General features: G+C 40.4%; 2 protein-coding genes across 3 annotated transcripts; one reads left to right on the top strand and one right to left on the bottom strand.

The window, feature by feature from the left end:
* Positions 1–52: 52 nt before the first annotated feature.
* pbdc1 (polysaccharide biosynthesis domain containing 1) lies at positions 53–1,699 on the top strand. The gene is made up of 6 exons (XM_079448756.1): positions 53–130; positions 575–640; positions 727–786; positions 876–1,016; positions 1,096–1,207; positions 1,348–1,699. Exons 1-6 carry the CDS (start codon positions 62–64, stop codon positions 1,458–1,460), a joined length of 561 nt encoding a protein of 186 aa, XP_079304882.1. The 5' UTR covers positions 53–61; the 3' UTR covers positions 1,461–1,699.
* A 422-nt stretch (positions 1,700–2,121) lies between these two features.
* On the bottom strand, positions 2,122–18,852 carry xpo7 (exportin 7). Of its 2 annotated transcripts, none has more exons than XM_079448754.1 (28): positions 18,785–18,852; positions 15,810–15,956; positions 15,525–15,618; positions 15,236–15,402; positions 14,706–14,771; positions 14,344–14,448; positions 12,687–12,852; positions 12,433–12,506; positions 12,219–12,338; positions 11,757–11,903; positions 11,409–11,581; positions 11,030–11,223; positions 10,841–10,946; positions 10,628–10,763; positions 7,990–8,063; positions 7,807–7,887; positions 7,630–7,693; positions 7,438–7,546; positions 7,151–7,257; positions 6,985–7,073; positions 6,486–6,593; positions 6,314–6,396; positions 5,837–6,051; positions 5,609–5,747; positions 5,314–5,474; positions 4,250–4,348; positions 4,007–4,134; positions 2,122–3,884 (listed from the first exon to the last, which is right to left on the bottom strand). In XM_079448754.1, the coding sequence occupies exons 1-28, from the start codon at positions 18,800–18,802 to the stop codon at positions 3,791–3,793; spliced, it is 3,264 nt and encodes a 1,087-aa protein (XP_079304880.1). In that variant the 5' UTR covers positions 18,803–18,852; the 3' UTR covers positions 2,122–3,790. The 2 variants fall into 2 exon arrangements, with proteins under 2 accessions (XP_079304880.1, XP_079304881.1); XM_079448755.1 differs by lacking the exon at positions 18,785–18,852 and adding an exon at positions 18,298–18,393.
* Positions 18,853–18,993: the final 141 nt, after the last annotated feature.

Genomic DNA, 18,993 nt, shown 5'->3' with positions numbered 1-18,993 from the left:
GAAGAAAAGGGGATAAAAAGGGACAACAACACGCCGTACTTAAATCACGTGATTGTTTAGCATGACGTGCTCGTGCACATCCGGGTCAAAAGGCGTCAGCATGGACACGGGGGATGTTCTTGCATCTCTGGTAGGCAGTTAGTTATTATGTTAAAGGGTTAAAACATCACTTTTAAATAACATGACAGGCAAAACTATTATTATATTGAGGCATGTTCTCAAATAAGGATTCGTTTCCGTTTAGAGGCCAGATAAGTAAATCTACATGACTTGGTTAGCATGCATGCTAACAAGCATGTTACGTTCATGTGGCCAAAACAAACACGATAGAAATAACGAGTTAAATATATATCTTTTGTTATATAGCTATGTTCAATGCTACGACGTGACGGTTGTGATTTAAGTTAGTGACGTCTAGTCTTTACATGCAAAATGATACCGAGATGCAATCAGTACAGTCTGTGATTATTCTCAATGGTATTAATGCCATATTAGATTTATTATGTCTTAGTAGTGTTTTATTTTTTGTTAAATGAGATTGCATAACATAATAATTTTCCTTTAAATTAAATAGGGGGTCGAGGGAGCCACCGCTGCTGCGCATGCGCTTTCTCTCCCAGCAGAGGCTTATGGAAATGATGTGAGTGATGTCGTCTTATTATTTGCAAAATGATTAGCATCAACTCCTCAACAGACTAACCTTACTTATCAAACATGTCCCCTCAGTCCCAATTGGAGGTAATGTGGGCTATGAAGGCCTACAATCATGCTGAGGTTTACTTTAATGTAAGTGCTGGAATTGATCAGGATCACGTACGTTACTAAAAGCCCTTGCATGTTCAGCTTTACCGACCATTCATTTTGTCACTCTCCAGCTCCTTTCTGCAGTTGATCCAAAGTTTCTAAAACTAACTAAATCAGACGAGCAGATCTACACTAAATTCCGGGAAGCATTTCCTGACCTCGGTATTCAGGTTCTGGACCCTGAGCTGCTGAAGTCGGCTGAGGCAAAAGAGGTGCGTAAAATCCCCACGTACGTTATATTAGATGCTGACCACACACAATAATTCAAGTTTTTGCGAACTTGTTTTACAGACATGGAGGCCTTTTTGTAACCAGTTCGATGGCATCGTAGAGGACTTCAACTATGGCACATTATTACGTATAGACTGTCAGAAAGACTACACGGAAGAAAACACAATATTTGGTATGTCATGTCAGGCATGAACATTTCTGAACTTCTTAGAAGGCAACGATGACAATCTGAGTCATGTTTTTAATTGATCATACATTTAAGGCTATGGTTTGATTGCAGGTTTCGATATAAACTAATATTTTTTATTTCAGCCACCAGAATCCAGTTTTACGCCATCGAGATTGCAAGAAACAGGGAGGGCTACAATGATGTCGTCCACAACGCCGGCTCAAAAGCCAAACAACAGAAAAAAGATCAGAGTTAATCATGTCAATGTATTGTTTCAAGAGGCCTTCTTTGGGTTAAATAGACTTCACATTCTCAGATGATGACATTTGGAACATTGAAAGTTAACTGTTCCTCTATGTAAATGTATGTAATAAATATTGTATATCTCATCTGTACTCCATCACTTTTACTGCATGGTGGATACTTGTTTTGCTTTATTAGTCAAGTCTTGGATTTTTTGTATGAACACAAGTAAAAACTAAATTCAGAAAATAGTGTTTGGTGTCCATTGACGACGTATTATCTGAATTGATGTCCTGATAAATATGTGCCTTGTGTAACCGTGAATCATTTTTGATACCTGTTAAGAAACTAAAAAGATTTACACCGTGTCAACACATGACACGACACATTGTTTGTTCTGGTAGGTTTCACATCGGGCTGCATCTAGTGTGGATAAGATGTAAAATTATATTTATTTTGTTGTGCCGTGCCGCGTCCGGTGTCAGTCAGATCTTAAAGCTTTGGAATGGTTTACTGTTCTCAAAAATAAATGGAGAACAACAGACATGAACCTTTAACAAAAGATAACTCGTACAAAACCAAGAATGTGCATTAAGAAAATAAAGGTCAACTGAAGTCGGACAGACCGTTATTGTGCGTCACGGGCTGCCAGTCACAAAATATGCACGTAGTAGTACAAACCAATGATGTTTATTTTGCAGTCACAATGCTTACACTATATGTAGCAGACATCCAAACAAACAATTCAACCAGCTACCTTATCACTCGATGGACCCAACACACAGTCGCCAAAACACACATTCACGTCAGGGAACCAAGAGAAAAATAAAGAGAACTTATTACACATCCGTAAGTGTTGGACATGGTTAAGAGATGAGCGAATTCTTCACAAACAGTTAGCAGCAACATCCGTCGAGTAGCACAAGTTGCAAATATATTCTGTCCGGCTTCTGTTTTTGAATCTACTGTGTTCGGTTTCGTTCTCTGTTATTAAAATGAAACGGGAATCCTGAGGGGGAGAAGTGAAAAAACGTGAGGGGTTAAAGCTAAAGGCAACTGTCCAGAGTGATCCGCTGCTTTTGCCTGTGAGACCCCGAGTATCTTTTGTTAAGGACACAGCTACATTCTAAGGGCTTCACTACCGAAGATCACCAGATCGACAATAAAACCACAAAAGACTGGAAGCCTGTGAGATTAAAAAGCAGGGAAACGGTTGACGAAAGCTCAGAGAGCAACTTCACCACAACCATAAGTCGCTTTATATAATCAAATTCACAAAAGACATGATCACATCCTTTGGAGACAAATGGGAAGGGAACAGTCCGAGTGTGTATTCTCGAAATGATGGTAAAAAAATAAATGGGTTGTTTTAGGGCTGTTCCCAGGTTCCCAGCGACGAGCAGATCTCAGAACACCCTTGATGGTAACGGCGGTGGGATGTCACGACAGCTCTCAAGTGGGAAGGTTGACCCAAGATTGACTTGACATCATGCCCATCGACATTATGAGGGAAATGTTAAACCTTTTGAAGACGTTAATGCAATAGTGTATTTACAAACTTCTCTGTGCACCAATGTTTGTTCCATAGTTTTAATCTGAAGAAAAAAAACGAATTGAACCTTTTGACCCCACCCATGTCCCACCCCCCTCCAGAGACAGTTGTAAATCCCAACACTCACGCCACCCGGATATAAAGGATTCTCTTTCTCTCTCCATACAGACAAACCCACACTTCAGCACAGCTGCACTAACTTACTAGACTGTAAAAAGATTCAATCACACTCATTATTATTCTTAAATCGTTATCATTATAAACATTGTTGAAAATGTTATGAAAAAAATGTACACTTTTTTTCCTTATGTGTTTCTATACAAGGCAGGCAAAAGCAGAGCGCTCTGTATAACAGCTCATCTTAACCCTTGCTTTCCACAGACTCGCGCTCCAACACACTCACGCAAACACACAGACACTCAACGCCGGTTTTTCCATCATCCCTAAGAGCTTTTGGACCTCTGCCGACCGCTCTAGAATCCACACAGGTGCTGTCCCACACCCCAAACCCATTCCCTACCATTCCCCTCCTCTCTCTTTGGACTTTGAGCCCCAAATGACAAGAGAATGACCAAAGAGAATGACCTCTAGAAACTGGCTTTAAAATATGTATATATTTATATGTGTATATTTATAAAAAGGGACGGTGGGGAGGTGTGAGGGATTTAGGGATTGGGGAGCGGGAGGTGCAGGCTTGCGCAGCGGTGGACCCCCGGCATCCGGGCCAGGGGCGGGTGGGAGTACAGGGCGGGGCTGGGCCACGTGGGCGGGGCCTGGTTCTCTATGGAATGTCAGCTCATCATATCGTTGCTGTTTACCCCGTATGTGGAATTCTTCATGGAGTCATTGACTTCTCTTCTAAATACTGAAAGATTCTGTGTAAACCTGGAAGTACAGAGAGAAAATCTAAACTTTTTTAAATGTAACCGGAAGAAATTAATAAAAAACACGAGAAGTTCAGAGGAAAAAATGTAAAATAAAGAGTCACTAAACTGTATTAAAATTACCTGTCTCTGTTTTTTGTCAGCAAGTTTCTCTCTATGCCCTCCATGAGATTTTCAAAGCATAAGTGCATGGCTTGCTGCTTTTCCGGTGGCTGGCTGTTGACAATGCTGTTCCGTAGATCTGCAAAATACTTCACACACAAACATAACGCTCTGATCAGAAAACCCCTGAGGAATAATATAAGGGGCAAAACCCAATTGCTATTTAACATTTACACCAACAATATATACCAATGCATCACTTACCTTCTCGTTGAGTAGAATCAAACCAAGAAGTGGCCGTGACATAGACCACTGATTCCTACAATCTTCGAAAATGATGATATTCAACACTGTGGACAGCATCTGGAAAATAACAGTTACACAATTATTAACAACTAAACAAACAATTATTCCAAAATGTTGTTTGTTGAAATATCCTGTATTTCATTATGTCTCTGCTCTTTGTACTATTATGCATTTACAAACAATGCAATGTTTTGAAAAGAACTACAAAATCATTTAAAGTGGGAGTTCAACCAGAAATGAAAATTCTGTCATCATATGCTCACCTTCATGTCATTTCATACCTCTTTAAATTATAATAATTTGTACACATGAAAATAGAACACAGTGAGTTCCACAGACAACCGCTAGATGGTGCCGCTAACACGTGTTGTGGTGTCATCAGCATGAATATCAGTATTTGGAAAACGCAAAATAGCCGATTTTCTACATTTCCCATTTCAATATTTATGAGATCCTTTATTGCAACATGACTTCTAAAAGAAAAGTGATTCAACCATTATTGTTATTATTATTATTTCAAGCCATTCAATTTTGTATGGCCATATCAATATTTCAGTCAACATAGTCAAACATGTTGCTGTAATGAATATCAGAAGAATCAGAACCTAGTTGAAAAAAACCAGTTTAACCAGTTTACACCAGCACAAACCAGCATCAAAACATAACAAACCAGCATATGAAATGTTTTGGTTAATCTTGTACCTTACACTGTCAAAACACTATTTAGTTCACCACGAACATTAGTAAAAATAATACTACGTGTTTTAAAGTGCAGTATATTTGGTGTCTTTTTCGCAGACTCTCTGGATGCGTTAGTGTGTTCGACTTCATGCAGGGCTGCGCCAGACCGATAGTATAACATAAAACTACAGCAAAAAACACCAAAAGCAACTTGTTTGCAGGTATGAGAAAGGTAAGTAAATAATGACTGAATTTAGTATTAACCGAAACTACCACCTCCTGTAGTAAAGCATGTTATACCCGAGCTACAAATGGCTTTCAAAGCTTCAGCTGAATCTCACCTGCTGGATCATCTCAGGGTGCTGCTGCATTATATGAAGGAAGCGGTCGCTCTCTTGGACCATGGGCGCCGCTCTTTTCTTGGTGCTGCGTGAAAGCAGCTTGAACAGATAAGTGACTATGTGATCCAGGCTGGAGCAGCAACCAGTGCAAACCATTGTGTCTGTGAGGGAAGAGATAAACACCACCACCCACCCAATGATGACTTCAGCTTCACACCTCTGAGGCAAACGTCTCCAGCCAGAGGTTTGCAAACACACAGTTCGAAAAGAAAGTAAATAATAAAAGCGCCCTTACCAAGTGCCGTGAGCCCCTCTGATATGGAGGACAGGATGTACATGACCACATGAGGTTCCAGGCTGGCAATGAAGTTCATATGGTCTTGAGTTAGCACCTCCAAAAGAGAGTAGTAGGACTGACTGAGCTTTGGATAGTCCTGCGAGAAGAAGAGAACAAATAAACCGCTGTAAATGTTAAAGGACACAACAATGCTACTATAAATAACGTATGGAGCGATGGTCTCACCAGCAGGTCACTGTGAGGGATGGATAGGAGCAGCTTTATGAAGGTCTGCAGGGCGTTGTCCAGGGCATCGTCACCGTATAGCCGGAAGACGCCGAAGTTGACATAGTTGCCGCTTAGCACGGCTTTCAGCATAGAGAAACAGATAGAGATTCCCTTTAGTTTCAGTGCGTAAACCTGATCTTTTGGCACCTCACCCAGCGTCAGGATCCGATTCCCTTTAAAAACAAACATTACAATTTGTTGTTAAAAACATATTTCTAATTGTTAGTTCATGTTAGCTAGGGTATAACCTAACATTAACAAATACAACCTATTGTAAAGTGTTCCAACATTTATTAGTTTTCACAAGAAAAGAATGAATCATACAATAAACAAAGCTACACTACAGTGTACTATTCGTGGAAGCGCTTTAAACAATCTGTAGGAGGAATCGCTTCGTAAAGATGAACAAGTCAAGCACAGAAAAGGAGGATGTACCATATGTTGTTATCATCTTGCTCGTCTCTCTGAACAGCAGGATTCCATTTGGTGAAGACACGTCAAATTGTAATCTTTGTGACCTACATGGCAGCAAACGAATTTTATAAACCATGAACTACATACAGAATCATTATAAAACATGAACTACTACAGAATCATGTTCACAGACCTGTTGTGCACCAGCTCGGCCATGAGTTTAAGGACCGGTGTGGTGCAGGCGGGTACATGATACCAGAGCTCTATCGCCCGCTGTAAAATGGGCATGTAGGAAGGGTAACTGTGCAGAAAAGGTCTGTTAAGGAAAACGAGGATAACAGCCACAACCTGACATGGTTATTTTGGCACGGAGATGTTTGAATCATTTACTTAAACATTCAAAGTCTGTTTAAATGCAACTTTTCTATTTTACATGCCCTAGTTTAAATACAGATGCCACACGCTAAAAATGTATAATGAAAGTTTAAACCTGGACAATAAGTAAATAGTGAAAGCTTGAGGACCGGAGTGTTTTGCCCAATTGAAAACTGCTGAAAAATCGTCAACGACTTTCAACATTGATATATTTGGCTCTCCATAGCAAAACTGTCTCAACCAATGGTAAAAGTTCAGAGCGGGTCGACCCGTTTGATTTCTGCAGTTACATTTGGTATCACAGCTCTGAAGGATACATCCAATCGAAAAGCATCATAAAGCTGGTCTTGGCATTGAAGGCAAAGGCAATTCCTCTCAGATCTCTCACCAGTCCCACCAAAGTCCTCTGAAAGAAACAAACATCTGTTCATCTACCATGTGAAAAACATGAAAGATGGTTTTTAAAAAGATATGACCTCTTACTTTAGCTTCTTGTTCATTGAAGGTGTTGGTGCTGAACATCTGCGCGACGGCTTCAAACGCAGCAGTGAGAGGAAGCATGAATTGCTCAAACTGGTCTTCATCCTCTCCTGTCAAAACACAATATACAAAACACAATATACAGGTGTCAATAACACTGATGTGCTTACTAACTGTCCCTGTTCTCGTGTCGACAGAATGGAACACAACGCAAGGATGCTTTTAACGTGAAATGCACGATACGTTAATGTTAACGTAATGTTGAAATGAGCTATAATAGGTACCCTTACCCAAATCTACCATAAGAAGTCTCCCCAAGGCTGTGTAGAAAGTTGTCCGACACCTCATGTCGCTGAGGTTGGCCTGATTGTTCACGCCCAGGAAAGAAAAGTGCTCACTCTGTCGCACAAAATGAATTGAAAGTTTGTTACGGTGCAAAGTAACTAAGTGTATAAGTAACTGATCTGAGGTTGGTGACTTACTGTGTGGTTGTTTAACATGAACTGCACAGCACTGAGCTTCACTAGTTTTCTAACACTGCTGTAAGTGAGATGGAGGTTAAGGGAATATTGCAAACCATATTTGTTGTCTAGAACATTTCGGACAGAAAAGAGACGATTCTGCAGTGTAATGAGCGAAGCTAATCTTGTTAAGGATATCCAATAGAGAGGTCATTGAGAAGCTGTAGTGTCTTTGATGTGATTGGTTCACACTGTCCCCAGTACTTCAGGTTGGTGATACTGCATCAAAACAGAAGTTTTAGTAACTTAACTAGCAACGTTTTTTAACACATCAACATTTACAAGATCACAACAATTCTTATTAGTTAGGCATATACTCACATTTTCCCAATGAAAACACTAAGTACCATGGTCTCATCATTCAGCCCAAGAACTTCGGATAGTCTCCGATACAACTGGGGATCAAACAAAGTTATTGTTTTCCGTTATATTACATTTATGCTAAATGTATTTTTCCACTAGAAGATATAGACCCTGACATGTAAAGTAATGTTAATAGTTGGTTAGACAACACTGTTACAATGTCACAAATTCCTGTGAGACTATGCAATCCGTTCATAGACAACGAATATCCCCCTACTTTCGTTTCTCTCCGCACTTTTCTCAGTGTCACCCAGCACAACATTCAATCTAAAATACTTAAATACGCGGTATCTTCATCATATGTATAAATAAAATATATATCAAAGCAAGCTGGAGGGAATTCGTAGGCTACCTATTTCACGAGGTGGCTCATTGGTGTGAATTCCTACAAACTCCTTTGTACGTTCTATTACGATTTGCGCCCCAGTGATGTCAGGTTTAGGGACGGGGTTAGGGTAGGCCTTAATCGTTGCTTTGCCAGCTCATAAAATTCATACATTTGAGTAAAATGAGCCTTTGCAGCTGTAATTTCAGGGTTTGGGGCGGTGTGGTCTTAGTTAGCCACCTCCTTAAATATGTTAAACTTCCTTAAATAGACTGCTCTGAAAATTGTGGGAACACTTAAATCGTTACAGCTTAAATTGACAGTCCGAAAGTTATTTTGAGTAAAAATGAGCTAAAACCAATTACAGAGCAAGTACATGAAAGAACGGTGTTTAAAACTGTGTCGCAACCCTTGCGGGATTCCCCACTGAAAGTGTAATGATGTTTAATAATGGTTCGTAATTTTCCCTGCCGGGTCATCTTTTCCGGAGATCCTTATTTGGTGTTTTTCGTCTATGCATCATTTCGTCACATGTGTACACAGAACGAAGAGGATCCGGCTGCAAGCCAGCACGTGGATGCTGCGTGTGACGCGTGTACTCATAACTGTTGGGTAGGATTATATACAACTTCAAGTATTATTTATGGTGGCGTTTAGTACTCTTACTTTTAAACGGCAAGCAGCGTTGACACCTGGGGATTCATCAGTTGTGAAAAACAAGAAATTACGAACTGATGACAGTTTACAAAGAAGTGAATGTGATTGGACTCATATATTGGCAAGTTATTTCAAAGGTGGCGTGAACTGTGATCTGAAAAGATTTAAAACGGATGCATCATGACTTTATTTCTTCTGAAGAGGAAAGACATTTCAATAGATAACACAAAAACTGTAGCTACCTTGTTGTGTTAATACAGACTGGTACGGTTTCATCGGTTGTTCTTTCTCTCTTTGTTATGTTCATTATGGTAAATGTAATTTAAGCCCTATTCGCACAGGACTAGTTTATTCTGGGGACCTCGTGCAATTTAGAAATTACCTCCCCACATCACCTGCAGTAGCAATTACAAACCCAGATGGCGACAAAGAGGCCAATCCTACGTAGTGCAACTTTTACTCAAAGTCAGTTAACCTTCAAGTATATCAATCAACCCGGTAAAGAAGCATAAGTGATTGTGAAACACTTTCTCGATTTGGTTCAAATAAAAGTGACAACAGATACACTGGAGAGGCAACAGCAAGGGTGGAATGGGGAGGACCATCCTCACGAGGGTCTTACAGACCTCCACGTGCTATGAAGTATTGGGTTGAAATCCTCAGAACTACTGTCTAGATCTTATGCTGGTGCAGTGCCCTCCTGGTGCATGATAATGCCCGACAGCATGTGCCCAGAGTCTGTAGACAGTTTCTGGACGATGAAGGCATTGATGCCATTAACTGGCCCTCACGTTCCCCAGACCTAAATCCAGTTGAGAACCCATCAAGTTGCACAATAAACTGTCCAGTCGGTTTCTTTTGATTGTTATCAGCTATAATCTACAGGCACTCTATTGTTTGTGAATGTGAACCGGAATGTAACTGCAGCCCACGAACATGCACATGCGCAGTTTGTTTGTTGTCACTTTGAAACTGTTTGTACACACAAATTCAAAAAGACGGTGGGGGTCGGTGCCGCGGTGGACATGTGATGTAACCGGTAGGCGGGTGTACGCCGTGTATCACCGTTGACACAGACAATCGCAACAAGCCTAAACTGTATAGATTTGGCGAGAAAAGGAAATTAACTGCCCAGCATACGTTCCATTAACACAGGTTTAGCAGAGAAGCTAGTCACTCTAAGGGTCAACTACTATCCTCACTGTTCACAGATAAGAAACCGAGTGACAGCAGAGAAACTTCATCTTTCTGGTTAGTTGAGTCACAACACTCATCTCGGACATGAAAGAGAATTAGACTTGTTTTCAACCCTACAAGTGCGTTTACTGAACCACCCTAAAGAAAGAAAAACAGATAAAACAAACCGGACAACACAGCATACTAAAGAAGTAAAGTCAACTGACGCTTAACAAATCCCAGATGCAACACAATCACAAACGCCGGCCAATCTGAGAGTTTAATAATAAACTGCCTATGCTACGAGAGGTCAATAATGAACTCCCTGCTAGCTCATTTTCTTATGTTTGTTTTGCTGTTTAAACAAACAAGCTAAGGATTTTTTTCACAAAACGTTTCGTACAGTTCAGCCTCACACAAACCAAAGTCTCCAATTACCTTTGATGATTTTTGCACCTGGTCACCAATGTAGATCTTGCGGAACTGTTCGAAGAAACTGAGCATGGCCAACTCAAGCTTCTCGTTTCCAGCTTGTGCCAGTCGAGAGTCTGTGAGATTCATTAACTGCAAAACCCTGAAAGGAACAAAAGGCAAACATTCAGGAACTATGCACACGATTGATATTTCATTAATATCTAGACGATTCCTCACCGACACACAAGCTCCCCGTCCATGGCGTCCTGCTCATCTGTGCTGGCGAAAGAAACTCTTCCTCCGATCACTGCGCCAATGATGTACACCAACCACGTCAAACGGCCTGAACAGAACCATACCGTAAGCAAAGTATACAGATTTACCATTTTATTACATGTCTGGACTCTAAACCGCGTTTAATCTCACCCTCCTGTACAGCTATATCGATCGTGCTGGAGTTGGTGGACTGCAGAAGCTCTTGGTAGGACTGGGCCGATTGGTCGAAGAGCTGGACCAGCAGGGCACAGGTCTTCTCATACTCGCATCGCCCGATGGTCGACAGCTGGTCCAACTGCTGCTGCACCAAACCAGCATCATCCAATGGGTCTTCAAGACCATCCCTTTGCAAACCAGAAATATCATGCTGTGACGATTAATTGATTTGACTTGTTTGATCATTTCAATAAATGTATAAGTTGACGTTCTACATAGCCATCAGTTTAATCGTGACTGTGCACACCATACCGTTGACTACATACACGGATAGGTATATTGAGTATATTCTCATCATGAGCTAGAAGCTCACCTCAGAATGACGTGTACGGACTCCAGGCGAGATGTGATGTAGGCTTTGGTCACCTCTGGGGTGTAGGTCTCCAACATGTGGGGTTCTGTTGCCTTCACATATGGGACAGAGGCGGCCAAACGCTGCCACAGACTCAGCAGATAGTGCACACTGTTGGGTGCAAACTCCCAGTGCTGCGAGACATCAAACATTTTATACATCTTTTCATACAGAAAAATCTCGATGTGATTCTGATTTCAGCAGCACCCTGGTCGTGATTTGGTTTCCGGTTGACTAGATTTGTTTTATGTACTGTTGCATTCCTGTAGAATTAAGCACTGGGTTTAGAATGCAGGGGCTTTGACTCACCTGCAGACTAGTTACGGTGAAGTTAGCGATCAGTCTTATGACCTCGGGGTAGTTTTCGACTTTAACCAGCTCTCCTAACTGATAGTTGCTCTTGAGTCGAGCCAGCAGACGACAGAACTCGTGGTAGTTGTTTGGATCTGACAAACTCTATAAAAATGATTTAAAACAGATACAAATATTTTAACATTTTACAAAAGCCACGTAAAAACTAAAAATGTCTGAAAGCGTCATATAGTTTCTGTATGCTACATGTATGACTGAAAATAATGACAAAAATGTGCTTACAAGTGGTTTATGTTGCTCTGAATATTTTTTTTATACCATTGTTTTATAATCTATTTTTATACTATTTGATACTAAGTGTATATTTTGAATCATATTTCTCATTCAGGTACCTCTCCTTCTAAAATGACATACGCTTATAAAGGTCCTTCTTAACAAGTATAAAGATGGGTGTCATACTTGTGGGTTCTCCAATATTCTCTTCACACCATCCACTAAATGTGAAAGGAACTTTGCTCTTTCGGCGTTGTTGAAGAGGGACCTCCGGACAGATGCTATCTGAACCAGACAAGACAAAACCTGAAAGAAATGTAAAAAAAGCACATTTTACATGATTGAGAGGAATAGTTTGTTTATCTCCACGTGCACGTCGAGCTGTTTATCTTACACTTACCAAGGGAGAAAGTGAAGGAGGGATGGAATGATACAGATCAAAAAACAGCTGCAAGGTCGAGGAGTCCAAAAAGGCTACAATGTGGAAAAAAACAAAACAATTTTTTTTTTCTATTTCAGGGCTTGAATTTTTTTAAAACATTTAATACATAAAGGAGAAGGTACGATAATAATAAAGTCTTGAAAACAAGTCTAAAGAAACACACAGGTGTAAAACGCGTTCGGATTTTCATCATAGAGAAGATGGAAGCTCACCTGATCTCCAGCTGGTGGGGATCTGGACGGTGCACAGGTCGTCTGAGGACTCATCGGTTGATGTACCGATGAAGTCAAAGTTGAGGCAGTTGTGGGCCAGTTTGAGAAGCTGCATGAGCAGCCCGTGCTGGCTCTCATCGTTTAGATTCAAGTTCTTCCCAGACGCCTGAACACATACCAGGGTATATACAGCAATCATGGAGCTAAATTAAATACTTTTTAAGACCTTTTTCAACCGCTTTTCTATTTTTTAATCGGTTAAATCACCTTCACTTTAACTTTCATTGACTATATAATGATTGTTAGATAGCACAACTAAACAGTTAGTTTGTAATACCTACTTACTAATAAGAGTGACCACCCCAATGCAAGGTTTATTAGAAAGAGAAACAGGCAGTACACCTCACGGTTATTCCTAAGCCATGGTTCCTACTCTTAAGTGTACATGGACCTCCCACTATTCGCCTACCTACTCAATGATTAAATTCAGGCAAACTGTACCATATGACCTCTTTGGACTAGGGATGCACGGAAGTGAAAATTCTTGGTCGAAGTCAAATAAAAAGGAAACACTTGGCCAGATATCAAACAAGGCATTTCATATTTCTTCTATTTATCAAGCCAATTTTTCCACTATTGCATAAACTGAATGGCTTTTCTGTATTTTATCTTGCTTTTCAAATACAATTGAGCAAAGCAAGTCCCTGTTGAAAAAAACAGTTTGGTATGTTCTATGCTGGTTTGCGCTGGTTTAAGCTAGTTTAGGATGGCCATGTGCTGGCCCTTAGCTGGTCAAACCAGCATCAAAACATACCTAACCGAGCATATGCTGTTTTTTCAACAGGGGTAGGCTAAATTAATAAAAAAAGAGCCCACTCGCCTATAACTGACTGTTGAAAGTGTCCTTCAACATTATAAGCTAAAATTCTGAATAAACGAAAACTGTTGCATTATTATTGGCTACACTGCTAAATGGTTTAAAGAAAAATATTCTGAATGCAAGCAATTCTGACTGACAACCATTTCAGTTCACGTCTCTCCTCCAAACTCTGATTGTTCTATCAGGTGGACTTGTGGGACAGAAAACACTTTGACAAGTTGTTTAGTACAAGGTATTGTGTGCACGCGCCCACTGTATGAGGTGACAAAGGATGTCGCGAGCAGCGGGGCTACTGTCAAACCTCCCTATCCAGTCTGAAGTACACAAGTTACCGATCGGTAAATACGCTTTCATTAAGAAATTTACTCTGACATTTAAAAATGCTCCACACACTGCCGACATGTTTGCGGCATTAATAAAGTGCGCGCCCCCCTCTCTCTCTCTCTCTCTCTCTCTCTCTCTCTCTGTGGGTTGATCAAATCACATGTCATGCTTTTTTGTGCTCTTTTCAGTTGCCGAACATTCGGTGCATGCCTACTTTGGACAAATATGAAAAAACGATACAAAATGTAATACCTTGGAAAATGGCAACTAAGACTTTTTAATGGCCTTAATTTTCTCTCAATTTATTTATCAACATTTAATACTTTTTAAGACCCCGTGGACACCCTGCATAGAGAGCAAGCCACTGAGCCTCATCCATGACATTGAAGTGTGCTGAACATACAACAGGTTTTCTACGAGAACACTGAAGAGACTGGCGAGTTCATCCCTTACCTGCTTGAGAAGGTTGCAGGAAAGTGTGAAGATGTCGAACAAAGAGGAATCTCGAAACGATGACGCGATCTTCCTGTGTTTAGTAAGAGGATGCGACGAGTCCGCCTGGAGAAGCAAAAACGAGGGTTTAAATATCTTTAGTGTGACTTTCGCTTCCTGAACTTCCTATAAACATGCCAGATATTTCTGATCAAAATGTTAGTTTTTTGCTGTTAGTTTCCTAAATTATGAACTAATATTCCAAAGTGTTCAATTATTTCCATGAAGGAATTATAGTGGTCTAAGTGTCAATAAACGTACAGCAAATCTCACATACAGGAGAAAACATCACAACAGACACGATCGAGAGCAGAGAAATTTACCTGGTTAATCTCATTGGTTAACTGAGAAAGTATTGTGACTCCTATGATGCAGTGTTCAACACTATCCTGAAATAAATAAAAAAGAGGCATATACTTCAACTTAACGAATCCAAAAATAATGTAGAGATTTGTGGAACATTTGATAAAAATCATCCGCATTAAACCGCACATGTTTTCATCCCTAATGTGCATTAAAGCAAAAATGAAAAAATAGAAATCACACCAGCTGAGCAATTTAAAATACATTTAAATTTCCAACACGAATAAAATCATATTTTAAGGCACTATTCAGACTACAAGTACATGTCTGAAAAATAAGTGTATGGTTGGCTACAGCGGGATATGACCAAAATGAAACACTGGGTTGAAAACCAAAACTTGACGGATCATTTGATTTGCAAACGTGTTTAACTTTTACAAAAGCTCACCAAGACATTGTTTTGTTTTCTTGAAAATAGTATTACTGTGAAATCTTTATCTTAGGTATGGGCAATAATAACAGTGATGCTTGCCTCATCAAAAGTTTTTACCTGCAAGAATCTTGTCACATCAACGATGACATTCCTGAAGACGTAATCTTCCTTTTGGCAGTCGAACCAGCCAAGCTTGGTGATTCTGGCGTACAGCTGGATCAGGGCTTGTGTCACAAAGGCAGCAAGCTTTGGCCGGGTTGCCAGATAATTAAGAACATAATTTCCTAAAGAGTAAACGTTATAATTTCAGCAAGGTTTAATGTTGTCAGATGACGACCTTATAGGGCTTGCTTTTCCAAAATAGCAATATGGTCATCATGTGTTGTTCTTTTGTTAATGGACTTACGAATGTCAATGCGTTGTTCTAGTGGAAGTGGGTTGCTTGTACGAGATACCAACTTGGAGAGACTGGTTGCAGCCAGCAACTGCGAGTATGACGACTGTAAAAAAAAAAAGAGACATAAAAACAATTTCAGGTTACTCTCAGCAATACCGATCATTAGGTAAACATGATGCTATTTCCAGTTGTTGCTTGACCTAGTACTTAGTAGAAAGAATTGGTATCTTTAACACTGATGTCAGATCACTTTGGTAATCCTGTTCTACAGTTTTGAAAACGTTGAATTCTTACACTTCCTCTCTCCAGCAACAGCTGGCATTTACTCAGGCAGTCGGGATTGTTGGTGAACTCCACCAGCGCTTTCTCGGCCTGCAGACGTGTGGTGGTATCTGTGGTCTCATATAGCTGCTTGCACAGGATCTCTAGCTGGGCTAGGCTCTGAAAGAGAATATCAATGTAAAAATCCCAGTTTATCGTTAACATTTTCGAAGAAGACATTTAGAACATGTTGTCTTTCTAAAGTCTTATAAACTCCAGCATGTAAACGTGTTTGCTCTGAAGGTCACAGAAAGTAAGATGATCTACTAGGATATACGACTAAGTGTCATTATCCATGAGGACAACAGCATGGTTGTAAAACCTACCAACCCTGTACTAAAGATCCAGATGACACACCAATGCAGTGCCAAGAGACGTTATTACACCACCTCGACTGTTCCATTAATGTCACATCATATTTTAAAGACCTTGCATTAAGCAAACTACCGAATATTGCTTCATGCAGATTAAATGAAAAAAAAACGTGCGTTATGCTCGCCTGTGCAAAAATCACCCGCACGATAGGATGACATGAGAGGTTGCCAGGGTGTTGCTTTGCAGTTGCTAGGGTGTGGCGCGTGGTTGCCAGAGATCTGCTTGATTATGATAAAAATCCTAATCGCTATTATTTTGGCGTATTTTTATATCCCGATTACTTAACACGATTACTCCTTAACCTTTCAAACAACATAGAAAATAAAAAACTTGGCTTTTAAACTCGTTTTATACTATTCCAAAGAATTAACAAGAAAAGTCTGCAGATTTTGTATGTTCTTGCTTATGAGGAAAAACCTATGTGTGCAAAACCTATGAGGGGGAAGATCACTGTTGTACATACAACAGGATAACTAAAAGTAGTTTCAAATTCATGTTATGTGGCTCTTAAAAAAATTATTTGGCACCTGGTTTTTCGTCCATAAGAGCCAATGGCTCCTTGGTTGATTTTTTTTGTCTGGAGCCCTGTAACCCGTGTTATGCAGCAACAGAGCCTTTGACTCTAAACAGTCATTTGTTCCCTAGTGGAGCATAACCACACAAACACATGCAGAGCTCCCACTACAAAGTTCATGTGCATTTCACAAAGACTGACTTGAGTGAACCCTGGGTTAAATGAATAGCGCACTTTCTGGTGCATTCTACAGCTTAAAGTTGGGAATTCAAACGCCTGTGCTTGACACAACCCATTGAGACGTGAATCAAGGGCCCAGAAAGAACGGAGTACTCAAAACGTTTTTAGAAACAGAGATATAATGCATTGTGTATCCTAACAGATACATTTCCAAGCTGCGCAGTGGAGATAAGACAAGTCATGTTAAAGACAGACAGAAGGTGTGGGACGTAACGTCATTACGAAACTGCAAAAATGGTTATGCCCGCTTTAAGTTTATAAGATAATGATTTCAAAGCTAAATGAACGTGCGTATTACATAATGAAATTGTCTATGCATATACCATCTTAGAAACGTTTAAAAGCCTGAAATGCCGAGTCGTTTTAATTGTTTTGACAATTATCAAATGTACGTCAACTAAACCATGCAGTACTTTAGGGACAAGCAACAATGTATGTCCTTTTACAAAGCAGGCCGCTCATGTGATAATAAATAATATATTACTGCAAATGGAATGACTTCTTTGTCGCCTACTCGGACACATGACAACAACAGGAAAACTTCAACTTTGACCTCAAACACGACCTGTCCTGTCAGCTGTCATGGACAGGTTGTTTACAGCAAGTGACTGCGAAATGCTAGTGCAGTGTTCATCTATGATACCCAATAATGTGGCTGTCAAGAGCAGCAATGGCTGACATTATAACTACACAAACAGACACACAATAATGAAGCGTAGAACTAGAAAGACTATTTCCCCATGAAATGAGGTTGCCAAGTTTGTCCCGTAAATCCCCATACGAACGTGCGCAATGTAATTAAAATGAGAAAAGAGGGGATCTGGATGTAACGTTAAAGGCAACCGGGCTGACTGCACAGCACGCGTTTCGTTTAACGTAAACATCGCGACAAATAACGAGACGTCTTGCACAATAATAAACGATTAAATTACGAATATTGTACGTAAAAATACCTAACTGCCTTTAAAAACACTGGTGGTACAACCCTTTGTATTTTGTAACTTGATCGAAGTATTTCCGAGGAGTCCTGTTAACCCGTAAATTACACAAAAAATTCCAAGCAAAATGTGTATTTTACTGTTAATTTAACCTTACAGTGCCAATTCACAGACTAAACACATTTTTAAAGGATTTATTATTTAACGCTTTAAATGAAAGTGAATTCTCGCTGGGCTTTTGGTTTGGCGAGGCGGCGCGCGGGAGAATCTCATGAGTTAGCAAGTAAGCTACAGGCTAACATCGCGAGGAGCTTGCAGAGCCGAGAAAACCGATCACATTTGGTACCGCAACACCGTGACAGATAACCGAATTTACATGCGTCTTCGAGCTTACCGAAAAGCGTTACTCTTCAACTAAATCTCGCCGAGCTCGGTTTACTGTCGGCTTTATATACGAGGCCAGTGCATTCAATGCATCGCAAGCGGCTGGATGAGAGAGGATGCCTTGTTTACAATGTAAAACATTACTGTCGCTATGGAGTTGCGTGCAATTAACACGAACGATCTCTCAGGCGCAGCAGATCCGCGTTGCTTCAAATACAACTCTTTGGATTTTGCCTTCAGTCAACTTTCATCCATGCTGCACAGTTCTGTCTTATCGTGGACCACAGAGTTAAAATCAACATGATGACAGGCCACAAGTCAACACTTGGTAATCGCATCCGATAAACCATGCTAGTCAGCGTCTCCCGCAACGCGATGCATGCGTTCAAAACAAACATGTATGCGTCGCCGAAACGAGCCTCAGAATCCATCGGCTGACTGCGTTGGAATAAAACAATAATACATACAATAATAGCAAAACAAATTCATTTACTTACCTGCACATGATCCGCCATTTTGCTCCATTCATGCTCCTCTCACTCCCCCTGACAATGAGCATGCGCGCATCTGCCCTCGATCACCGAAACATTTACGCAATTGGCGCACGTAGGAATAAAGCCAGATGTTCGCCGAATGCTTCGGGAATACCTCTACGACAGACACCCAGCGTCGTAAAGAACCTTTGTTTACACGCTTCTTAAAGTGA

This window comes from Barbatula barbatula (assembly GCF_947034865.1).
Source record: "Barbatula barbatula genome assembly, chromosome: 24".
In the NCBI taxonomy this organism is placed as follows: domain Eukaryota; kingdom Metazoa; phylum Chordata; class Actinopteri; order Cypriniformes; family Nemacheilidae; genus Barbatula; species Barbatula barbatula.
This window is presented reverse-complemented; position numbering and strand designations above follow the sequence as displayed.